This window comes from Silurus meridionalis, chromosome 5 (assembly GCF_014805685.1).
Source record: "Silurus meridionalis isolate SWU-2019-XX chromosome 5, ASM1480568v1, whole genome shotgun sequence".
NCBI lineage: Eukaryota > Metazoa > Chordata > Actinopteri > Siluriformes > Siluridae > Silurus > Silurus meridionalis.
The window spans coordinates 3,519,392-3,531,971 of NC_060888.1; the positions used below are offsets into that span (position 1 = coordinate 3,519,392).

Sequence of the window (12,580 nt, forward strand, 5' to 3'; positions counted from 1 at the left end):
GCTGTTACTGTTTTTCATAAATATCATGCAGCCCTCTTTCACCTTCTCATGCTCACAACCACATTCTTCATCTTCTCACAAGGCAAATACATTCCTTTACATTCATTACAATACAAACCAATTGCCACAAACCGCATAAAGGAGCAGATAGCATGCGAGAAAGACGATAGAATAGGAAATAAGGTTTGGCAAGAAGTAGGAAGAGACATGAGGAAGGTAAAGAGGACAGGAACAGTGTACTAAACTAAAGCATCTGCTCAAATCAATCAGTGTGTCAGGAAAAGTGCAACACCACAGAGACAGAACCAGAAACGTTTTTTTATTTTTTTGCAGATTTAATAAATTTAAAAGGGGAAACGTGACTTTTTCCCGAAGAGAAAACTGAAAATCACATCCAGAGATTACGATCTAGAATTTCTAAAGTCAGTCGAGACATGGAGCGAGAAGAGAGATGAGGGAGATGGACGAGAAACATTACAGAGCAGGACCGAGAGCAGGATTCGGAGTTAGTAGCAGCAGTGCAGGAGAAGGAAGAGAAACAGATCCCAAGAGCGACGGCTACGAGTGCAGAGTCTCGACTGCCCCCAGATTAGTTAATCCTCTGAAAAGAGTCAGAAAAGACAGATAGTTAGGAAAGAAAGAACCTTGTGCATGTGGTTTTGACATTGATTGTGAATTGAATTTTGAAGGTGACACAAACACACATTCCAACATGTTAGCCATAAAACCTCAACAACATACAGAATAAAGGTCGTGATCAGGTCGTGATCTCATGAGAAAATCCTCAATGACAGCATGCTGATGCAAAGTGAACTGCTTTACTGGATTATACTGGGTTCTTTTCCTATTAAACCACAATGTTAACGTTTTTTTTTTTCCCATTTATAGGTACTTTTAATTTTGTCGAACGTCCAGGAGACACGTCCGTTCCTGTTCTCGCTTACATTACAGCAATATACAGTATAGACCAAAAGTTTGGACACACCTTCTCATTCAAAGAGTTTTCTTTATTTTCATGACTATAAAAATTGTAGAGTCACACTGAAGGCATCAAGGGCTATTTGACCAAGAAGGAGAGTGATGTGGTGCTGCGCCAGATGACCTGGCCTCCACAGTCACCGGACCTGAACCCAATCGAGATGGTTTAGGGGTGAGCTGGACCGCAGAGTGAAGGCAAAAGGGCCAACAAGTGCCAAGCATCTCTCGGGGAACTCCTTCAAGACTGTTGGAAGACCATTTCAGGTGACTACCTCTTGAAGCTCATCAAGAGAATGCCAAGAGTGTGCAAAGCAGTAATCAAAGCAAAAGGTGGCTACTTTGAAGAACCTAGAATATGACATTTTTCAGTTGTTTCACACTTTTTTGTTATGTATATAATTCCATATATAATTCCACATGTTTTAATTCATAGTTTTGATACCTTCAGTGTGAATCTACAATTTTCATAGTCATGAAAATAAAGAAAACTTTTTGAATGAGAAGGTGTGTCCAAACTTTTGGTCTGTACTGTACATTATAGAAATAAGTAAAACAGTTAAGTAGAAAATTAAATATTAAATGTAAAACACACACACACACACACTTATATATGCATCTGTATTACCCAAATAGGGTCTGAATAATATTTAATTACATTTTAAATTTTATTTCAACTATTAAATAAAATTTTCCATTTATTTAATTTAATAAATTAAATTTGTGCCAATTTAATCGATTACTCAATTTAATTAATATAACAGTGTATTGCATTCATTTAATTTATTTACATTTTTGTATTAAATTTTATATATATATATATATATATATATATATATATATATATATATATATATATATATATATATATATATATATATATATATATATATATATATATATATATATATATATATATATATATATATATATATATATATATATTCAACCAAGCAGTGATTTTATTTCAAATAATTTTAAAGATGCAAAGTGTTGATGATCACGAACGTTACTAATAATAAACTGCGTTAATAAAAAACGACAAGCAATTTTATGTTTTGAATTTCTTTCCCCTGGCATCAAACCGAACCGTGACGTAAAAAAAAAATACAGATTTTCTGTAACGGCTTCCGTTTTATTTCCCATTACACCAAGAATTTCATGGTGTACATTTTACCTGTTTATAATTACCATTATCTAGTTTTTACTTATATCGTTGTGGCTACAAACTGGCATTCCATCACCTACTTTTTTGAACCGGAAAACTTTTGCGACTGGAGACTCCTTCCAAAGATTTGAAAACAATTTGCTAAAGAAATAATCAAGTGTTAGAATGAAGGTATTAAATATAAACCTGTTATCTGCCTTCTAGCCATTTGAGCTGCTGTTACCAAAACAATAAAAAACAAAACAAGAATCAACCCATTCTGACCAATCAGAATCGAGAATCCAGCAGGAATGCAGAAACTATTTTACACGCAAGACATAAAATAAAATGATCCTGCCCTAAATTAATTTGCCGTCAGCGAAGCAGACAGCCATGATGGATATCGAAAGCGGCGTGTTAATTCATTACGCCAACGCAGGCGCAAAGCTTCTATTCAGACGTCTGATAGATGTGATCGGTCATGTTACTGAACTGAAAAGGAGAAGGAATGCTGCCAGCTTGAAAGGACACCAAACAGGGTGTGTGTGAACGATGTAACAATACCAGGGGATCTGGGAACATATTTAACATCAAAATGAATACATCAAAAAATACTAAATAAATAAATCCACACACACAAGTAGGGCTGCAACAACTAATCGCTATTGAAATTCATTGTCAACGAATGCCATTATGGATTAGTTGTTGCTGCTCAAGTTATGGTTTAGCGTGACGGCAAGATAACACGCCCGCTTGTGAAATGGCGGAGAGTTCAGGGTCAACCGGCAGCAGGAAAAAAAAAAACACACTGGTATATTTAAAAAAATGCGTAACGAGGTACGTACCGTACCATGAATTTTGGGTAGCGTTACACCCCTCACACACACACACACACACACACACACACACACACACACACACACACACACACACACACACACATATATATATATATATAGGGTTTGGTTGTTCATTCTATAATAACAATAATAATAAAAGTAATTCGTGTCCTGTATTGTTGACATGATCCGAAGTATCGTGCACTATATGGGAAAAAGTATTGGGACACCTAACTTCCCCTTGCAGAATCTCTAGAAACACACTCCAATATCTAGAGAACCATCTTACTAGAGCAGTGGAGGTTATTATAACAGCAAACAGGGAATGTGATGTTCAAAAACCGCATCCTAACCTTGTCCACAAACTTTTTTCAATACGAGTCACTTGTGTCATTACAATCCTATTTAACTGGAGTATAGTAGCAATAAAATCATGAATATTATTATTATATAAACTACAACTAATATGTTCTTTCAGCTACACATTTCCCCGATTTCAGTTTTATACTCTGCACGTTAAACAGAATGCTGACCGGTTTGTGAAATGTTCTCAGGACTCACTCTGTGGTGGCCAGGGTTTGGGTTTCCACTCGTCTTTGGGTCGTGCCCTGATCTCTGTAATGCGGTCGGTAAAACGGGCGCTGTCCGTGGATACGGTCCTGTACGCCTGTCAATCAAAAACACATTCGATATGATTATCACGTGAAGCTAATTTACGTTGGTGTAGACCTTTAACGATGAAGAACCTACGTAAGTCGAAGCAGCAGCGAAGGCTCCGCCACATATCACCACGAAAATCAGGTTCTCTCCTGAACTACCAGGAACCGATGACATGAGCCTCCGAGGAACAACTACAGAGAAAAAAAAGAGCGTTAGAAATACGTACAGTGTAACCTCGATACTCGCGGGGGTTACGTTCTTTGACCCCTCACGAGTAACAAAAATTGTGTGGTTTTGACTCTCCTTTTGATGACTGAAGAATTTTACATGTACTGTAGTGTCAACTCAACAAAAATAGTTTTTTTTACTACTTTAAATGAATAATACAATAATAAAATCGTTTTTTAAACATTTTTATGTAACTTATTAATACAAACTCTATTTTGAAATGTTACTCCGAACTTTCTATCAGATTTTACGCGAGTTACGCTTATTCCGGTTCCAAATAAAAAGTATCGAGGTTTCTGTATGTTTTTACCACATCGTAACTTGAAAATGTGGTAAATTTGAGACATGAGACATGGCCTGGCCTACCCAGTAGTCTTTTTTAAGAATGATGATCAGGATGGAGTAGTACACTGTAACTCATTAATAATTTAACACGTGACAGAAAATAATTTAGCCAAACAGTGCAATTTACACTACCATAATATATAAACTTTACAGTATATATGTTTGCGTCAGAGGACGTGTGGAACGAGCGCCGGTTCGCGAATGGAGGCCGGAGCCGGACGTGCTCTGTTTCAGAACGAGAGTAAGGAATCCTGGCAACGTCCCAACGTATCGTACAAAAATGAAAAAAACGCAGCACGAAAATTTATTGTTTCGTATCGCAATCTTCATCGTAAGATCGAAAACTTCACCATATTGAGGACTCCGTATATATCTAATCTAAGTATAATGTATGTAAACCATAAATATGTAATATTATACTGTAATATATAATACACAATATCTCCAAATCTTCTCACAATAGTATAGAAATTTAAGTTGGAGATATTTTAGAGGAGTCTAAAAGGAGTCATTATGGTGTAAATAACTGGCAACAAAAGTGAGTACACAAATTTGTATGGTCGTGTCAAGCAAAAAAATAAATAAATAAATAAATAAACATGATGAATAGGACGTGTGTTTTTGCACATTTGCACGGGTACAGCTGTTATCACTGAGGGTGTACTTACTTTTGTTTAGCGAATAATGGCTGTATGTTGAGTTATTTTCAGGAGGACAGTAAATCTGTACTGCTGTACAAACTGCACATTGACTCCTAAAATATATCCAACTTTCATTTCTATAGTTTTGTACTGAAATGGTTGATGAAATGTGAGGGTGCACTTACTTTTGTGGGATAGTGTACATATACACACTCACACACACATTCACTAACCACATCCAGGCGGAAGATTTATTTTTACAGGTTAATCTGATAATCTTTCAAGAGTTCAAGAGTACTACACACAAACACACACACATGCTGGTGTTTGCCTTTGAGATGTCACGTAGTGACAGATTAAACCAACACAGTTTTTAGAAGAACATCCCGCTATCAGTGCTTTCCAAAGTTCTCTTACATTTCAGCGATTCTCTCAGTTTGACCGTGTTGGACAGGGAAATGTTTCAAAGCGTGATGTTTTTGTAAGGAACGATCTGCTGCTAGTCAATGAGGAGATGTGACGAGGTCATTTATCTGAAGGTTAGTGCACTCTCAAGTGCGCTGAAAAGTCACCAAGCACTCAAATGTTGGGACTAAAACACTACAGGGGACGTGAGACAATTGTGTCAGGTTGCGATTTGGAATATATATATATTTTTATATAAGTCAAATCAAATAAAATAACATTTTGTCACATACGCATTTATACGGAGAACGACATGTAGTGAAATGCTTTTTACGACTGTCTAATACTGAAGAAATGTAAATAGAAATATATAAAAAAATAATAGAGTATAAAAGTATAAATGATGAAGTATTAGATATAGGTGTGTGCACGTGTGTAATATATATATCTAATCTAAATAGAATACGATGTGACTAAAGAGTCTGACGAAGAAGCAGACATTTGTGATTGCTATAACCTAAGAATTAAAGAAAGAAAAAGAGATGAAATGATTATTTCTAAAGACTTTTTTGTGGTGGTAAACCTACGCTACACTGACACTGGAGACTCCTTCAGCAAACAGCAAATAAAAAACAAACCCGTGATTCGTCTGACCAATCAGAAGAGAGAATAGTGCAGATTAGTTCACCTTCGAAAACACACACACACACACACACACACACACACACACACACACACACACACACACACAATCATTTTCACAACTAACCCCCACCCCAGGTCTAATGTCATACTATTTCTAACATTTTATATTTGTATTATATTTAATATGTAATATTTATATTTTAACATATTATAATATGTAATGGTATAACACAAAGTCTTCCTCTATCTAGAAAATGTGCATTATTTCATGCTTTTTCACAACCAGAACGCAGGAAACAACCTGATCCTCAGTCTCCAAATATAAAAGTAGCACGAATTCCCTTCTACAGTGGATCCAAATGTCCATGTGCACATGGCAGGATCTATTTTGCTGAATCGCCCATGTGGTGGTAGAGAACATTGTGTTCTGTTGAAACTGTCAAATCTGACGAAACTCAAACTGAAATTCTAGACTACACAAGGAACCGGTGTTGAACTCAAACCTTTTATCGAACCTTCGATGAAGTTCCATGCACAGGCATGCACACTGTGTCCATGTAGTGATCTGACCTTCACTTCTCCTTTGCAGACATGCATAAGACACATGCTCTAACACACAAAAACTTCACGTTCCATACTTACTCTATCCAATAAACAAAAACAATTGTCATAGTATATTAAGATTTTATGACGTCATAATGCACCATTTCAATATTAGTCACATGTGCATGTTTGTCCTCACCGTCTCTGTGCAGGATTACCCGGTGTGTCATGGAGTTTCTGGTCAGAGGAGAAAACCTCTGTAAAGCTCTGCACAAATTCATCTCTCTTTTTATTCTTTAATGCCCCAGGAGGAGGAATGAAGCGTGGAAGCACAACCAGTCTCAGCAGGTCATGTAGGACTAAACCAGACAGGGCAGATTTGTAGGGGAAAGGGGGCTTGGCAGCACGAGTGACGATTCAGCTCTTTAAACCGACTCTTTTAAATGAACCTAATGAGTCGACTCGCACATTGTAGTCGCTTGATGCACAGTATTTTGTTTAAAACATTTCCACTGAAACCTACAGTGCGTTAAACACGGGTAAAAAGGAACAATTAGAGAATAGATTTGTTTTTCTTTAAACTGAGTAACATTAAAATAACAACGAACCTTTTGACAAAAGAGTCGGCTCTTAATACGTCCAATCTGACTCAGAATGTGAACGCGTCACGCTCATTCCGGAAATTACTTTAAGAATTTTTGCTTCTTCTTATTTATTTTTTTTGTTTCTCATCCAATTAATTATATTTTATTTTTATTTCTTTTATTTCTCAGACAAAATACAAAATATATATATATATATATAATTTGGGAAACGCAGGACGTTATTGCGTCACGCGGATACCGGAAGTAGATTCTACTTAAGTCTTCTTAATTTGTACGTTGTTATTTAAATAAAATTAATAAAGGGGAAAAATCATTAAGTCTTTTTAATTATTATTATACATTTTTAGATGAGTTGTATTTATTCTATTAGTATTGTAATATTAATTTTTAATTCTCTCTCTCTTTATGCACTTGCATTTGGACGATATTTTGCTTTGACATAAAAAACAAAAATATTTATAACGATTTAATAATTTTCATTGTCATAATTTTCATGTGTTGAGTCTGGTTTCACTAATAATCAACAAACGTCGATTGTAGTTATTTAATACACCAACAGATGGCAGCACCAGGCTGCACGCACAGTCAAAGGGAGCACCATCCTTCATAAGTCAGTGTGCCAAAAGACATTGTCCTGTGTACATCAGGAGCTGTGCAACCGGTGCTATTCTGACCATGTCATCAAGCTCTCTTCACATGAGTATCTCGCTGGACACAACTTAATCTCATTTCCTCACCCACCCTACTCGCCAGATCCGGCTCAAAAGTTTCCGATGTGACAAAACTGCAGAGCTCCAGAGCGAATCTGAAATCTGAGGTTGCTGTAGTGCTGTGCAAGGGGACTATTTTGAAGGTGTAAGTGTGTAAATGTAGATAAATAAAGTTGAACAGAGCGAGTCTCAAAACTTTTTGATGCCACCTCGTACATACGCAACTTGCAGTATCGCCCCTATTCTTCATTAAGATTTAATTGTAAATTATAGAATATATAAATTAATGATGTGTACTTAAACTTCACATTTTACATGTGTGCATACAAATACCTTCAGGGTGCCATTTTTTCACTCCGAGTAATAACAGCAATCATAAGTACAAATAAAGGGTGTGTAGGCTTCATGATCTATAAATACACTGCCTACAAAATCTAAAAGCTGGATTTACAAGGTTTAGATGATGAGATAAAATGAGGGTCATGACAAACAGTGGTGGACAAATGACAAACCATGTACTTGAGTTCAATTAAATTCATTCGAAAAATGTGACTCCAGTTAAAGTGTTCCTTTAAACTTTCACTTGAGTAAAAGTACAAGTGTTTTTGCCTTTAAATGTACTTAAGTATCCAAAGTACCATGATTTATTATATCTATAATGTTCCTATTATCATTTTTATCACAAGACTCTTTAATCAACTCAGTTGATTTGAAAAGACTCGAATGTGACTCTCAGCACACTGATCTATTAATAGAATAATAATAATGACTCAAACACTGATTGATTTCTATTAAAGTGAATCATGAGCCCAAAATCTTCATTTCAACTACTATTAAAAAATTTTGCAAACAAGGTCACGGATGTTGTGGCGAGTTGAAATCAGGAGTTTCTTCCTCTCTAAATGTTCTGCTTGCTGTTGAACTGATGCTGAACTGTATGAACTGATATGAACTGTATGTATGACTTGCTGTGTGATTGACCAGTTAAGTTTTTATCCACTAACATATTTGACTTTGAAATGTTCTTCTTTCGGCTTCTCCCATTAGGGGGCGCCACAGAGGATCATCCGTCTCCATACACCCCTGTCCTCTACATCTGCCTCTTTCAAACCAACTACCTGCATGTCTTCCCTCAATACATCCATAAACCTCCTCCTTGGTCTTCCCCTTTTTCTCCTTCCTGGTGTCTCCATCCTCAGCATTCTCCTACTGATATACCCCATGTCCCTCCTCATTTGACTTTGAAATGTATTGACATTAAAAGTCTCTACAAATGGAAATACTTCAGTAAAGTACAGATACGTGAAAACTACTTAAGTACAGTAAGAAATAACATTTACTTCCTTACTGTCCATCGCTGCTGACAGACATGATATTTAAAACTTGGATTTTTTTCAGTTGTTACAAAAGGAGGGATGTTTCATCAGATCATAAAGCTGAATCATTTTGCATCCAAACTATGAGGGCAAATTTAGTCCATTTCACCCCCAAGTCCATCAATTTCCTCCCTTCCATATGTCAGCCTTCTGTACATTACAATTTGCACTCCTTTACACCAAAGTATTGGGAAACCTGACTTTTCCAGTCATATGCGATTCTTCTTCAAACCGTTACCACAAAGTTGGAGGCGCACGATTGTACAGGACGTCTCTGGATGCATTTAATTTACCCTTCATTTAAAAGAGGAAATTCAAACCTGTTCCAGCATGACAATGTCCAAAGAAATGCTTTACATGGGGATGTCAGAGATGAAGATCTCCTGCTATAGAGCTCCAACACTATTTAACACCATTGGAAAGATTTTTTCACACTGACTGCACCCCAGGTCTCCTCACCTCACCTACATCAGTACCTGACTTCACTAACACCCTTGTGGCTGAATGACTCTCAAAAGAAACTCCACAAAATCTAGTGGAACATCTTCCCAGAAGAGTGGCGCTTGTTATAATGGGAAATGGCGACTATATGTGTAATGTTGAAGAAAAATTTATACTTTTTTTTTTTTTTTTTTTTTTAAGCTGATACCAATCTTATGGTCAGGTGACTTTTGTCTCTTGTCCATGTAGTGTTGTGAAGCAATGAAGACGAACAGGCAGAGAAATAATGAACACATACATATACATCTTTATTAGACATAAGCTATAGGAGCAGTGAAGCGCAAAGCTACAGGAAACGAAAATCTGTCAAAGAAAGAACAAAAATAGTATTATCTTTCCACACATATTTAAATGTTTATTGATTCTTCTTTCACTGAAATGAACATTTACTTCATGTTGATAATATACACATCATCAGTGAAACAGTCTGCAGTAGTGTCACGATACCAACATTCTGACTTTGATACGTTTCCTAAATTAAATATCATGATACCAATACCAAATCGATAAAAATCGACAAAACCTAGTCAGATTATTTCTTTAGATTCAGATTAAATCCAATCAACATAAGAAAAGAGCTGAAATCTGAAATGTCGCTTACACGTTACGACTCCAGTCCGTTTCGTTCTTTGTAGACCTGCACGTCGCTCTGGTTCTGTCTGAAGAGCTGAAGACAATCAAGAAATACATGTATTTTTATTACTGTGGTCAATCAGAAAAACATTAGAATTTACAGGAACGGAAGTGAAATTATAAAGTTATAATTCTGAAAAAAAACTAAGACTTTGTCAGGATTACCATCGCCCACAGGAGCGCTGTGGTCCCGAAGGCAAGACCCACTCGCAGCATGTTGGGTCTGGACGGATCTGGTTTGACTGCAGTGAAAGCATTTCTGCTCACAACTGCAAGAAAAAAACAATGGCAGATTTATTACATACATACATACATACATATACACATACATATTGTAATATACATATATATACCTGCATATTGTCACAAGCAATAACGTGCATAATCTATTACTGGTATACAAATGATAAGACTTCATTATTAATTTCATTACATTCTTCTTCTTCTCCCTCTCATTCACACACACGTACTCTGTCTTACTCTTACTGACCTTCATTCCTCTTCTCTCCAGCACGTACCTCCACCTCTCCAGGCTCTTCTCCACCTGCTTCCTACTCTCACCACAAATAACAATATCATCCGCAAACATCATAGTCCAGGGAGACTCCTGCCTGACCTCGTCCGTCAACCTGTCTATCACCACTGCAAACAGGAAAGGGCCCAGAGCCGATCCCTGATGCAGTCCAACCTTCACCTTAAACCAGTCTGTCGTTCCTACTGCACACTTCACTGCTCTTACACTGTTCTCATACATGTCCTGCACCACCCTCACATACTTCTCTAACACACCAGACTTCCTCATACAATACCACAACTCTTCTCTCCACCCTGTCGTATGCTTTCTCTAAATCCACAAACACACAATGCAAATCCTTCTGATCTACTCTATACTTCTCCATCAACATTCTCAAAGCAAATAAGGCGTTCTGAACGACTGACCTCCACCAGATCTACTTCCTGAACTTCGTTATGAGCTGTATATGTTACTAAGACGAAGTGACAGAGACAGAGAATCGTCCTTCAGCAGTCCCATGAGGACAGAAATGTTGTACGTATTGATTTGCAGCGAGTCTATGGAGGGGGAAATGGATCCAAACTATGAGAAGAACGTGAGTAAATGGTCCAAATCCTGTCCTGACCACTGACACTGGAGACTCCTTCCATGGATGTTGAATAAACGTCTTCTTACTGCGAAAACTGCACTAGATTAATGATCATGTTTCTTTTTTCTAATCAACACTTTCTGACCGATCAGTATGGACAATTCAAAACACACACACACACACACACACACACACACACACACACACACACACACACACACAACACACATCCCCTAAGGTCAACCATACAGGCCCAATCAGTTCATATTACCTACTAGAAGTATTTACAAACATTGTACTCAAATAAAACCAATTTAAAACATGCCCCCAGTCTAAACATTACCATTCTATCAATACTTACTTTTACTGAAAGCTGCAGTTTGCAGTAATAACCGACTGGCAGACATTTTCACACCGGAGCAGAAGGACGCGGTGTTTGACTCGATCAGTGTTCGATTAAACGCGTCTGAACGGACACTCAAACACACACCGAGCAATCGATTAGCTTTTCAAATACAAAAAAAAAACTAAAAACGAGGAATAAAGATATTATTTCAGAATACATAACGTAGTTTAAAACATATTACGTTCTAAAATTATGAGTAACACCTTTAACATGAACTGGATTAACCTAAAAAAAGACAGAAGACACTATAAGAAAGCAGTGCTCGAGTTGAAGTCTTATAAAGGGTCCCCAGTTTTTGTGTTATTTATATATTTTGGTACTAAAATAATATTGGGGACCCCTTAGTTTATATTTTACTTGTCATGGGGGGTCTCTAATGCCTTATGTGGGGTCCTGGATCCCCCCTTTAGGTTTTTCAGGTCAAGTCAAGAATGTTTTTTTGGGGTCAATGTAAGTCAAATAGGCATTTCAAGTCAAATAGCCTTTTCAAGTAAAGTAAGATTTTTAAGTCAAGAACGTTTTAAGGTCAATTTCCACATCCCAGATTGTTATTAACAAAAGCAATAGTATATGCATTCATTAATAGAAGAGACCCCTATGCGTTTCAAACCTATGTCCTCCAGAATAAATTATGAACACAACATACAGTGCAGTATTTAGTCAGGCAGTAGACACAGTGACAGTGCAGCACTGACCGGTACAGTTCATGTGTGTTAGTGCAAATAAACCTACTAAATACTGATAAATACTATACATGTAAACATTTGGTGGTACAGCAGCAGTTAATGATTATCATTAGAATGAATTATTATTTATTA

The 12,580-nt window shown here is 36.8% G+C and overlaps 2 protein-coding genes across 3 annotated transcripts in view; both read right to left on the minus strand.

Annotated features, from left to right (window-relative positions):
- mgarpa (mitochondria localized glutamic acid rich protein a) overlaps window positions 1–6,853 on the minus strand; it is a 14,533-nt gene extending 7,680 nt beyond the window's left edge. For both annotated transcript variants that reach the window (XM_046849206.1, XM_046849205.1), the window contains exons 1-3: window positions 6,628–6,853; window positions 3,712–3,812; window positions 3,523–3,628 (exon numbers count right to left, since the gene is read on the minus strand). In XM_046849206.1, coding sequence (XP_046705162.1) covers window positions 3,523–3,628; window positions 3,712–3,812; window positions 6,628–6,709 — 289 coding nt within the window. In that variant the 5' untranslated portion in view covers window positions 6,710–6,853. The remainder of the gene's footprint in view (window positions 1–3,522; window positions 3,629–3,711; window positions 3,813–6,627) is intronic.
- A 2,991-nt stretch (window positions 6,854–9,844) lies between these two features.
- ndufc1 (NADH:ubiquinone oxidoreductase subunit C1) lies at window positions 9,845–11,984 on the minus strand. Its single transcript, XM_046849210.1, has 4 exons — window positions 11,718–11,984; window positions 10,419–10,522; window positions 10,222–10,287; window positions 9,845–9,923 (listed from the first exon to the last, which is right to left on the minus strand). Exons 1-3 carry the CDS (start codon window positions 11,761–11,763, stop codon window positions 10,225–10,227), a joined length of 213 nt encoding a protein of 70 aa, XP_046705166.1. The 5' UTR covers window positions 11,764–11,984; the 3' UTR covers window positions 9,845–9,923; window positions 10,222–10,224.
- Window positions 11,985–12,580: the final 596 nt, after the last annotated feature.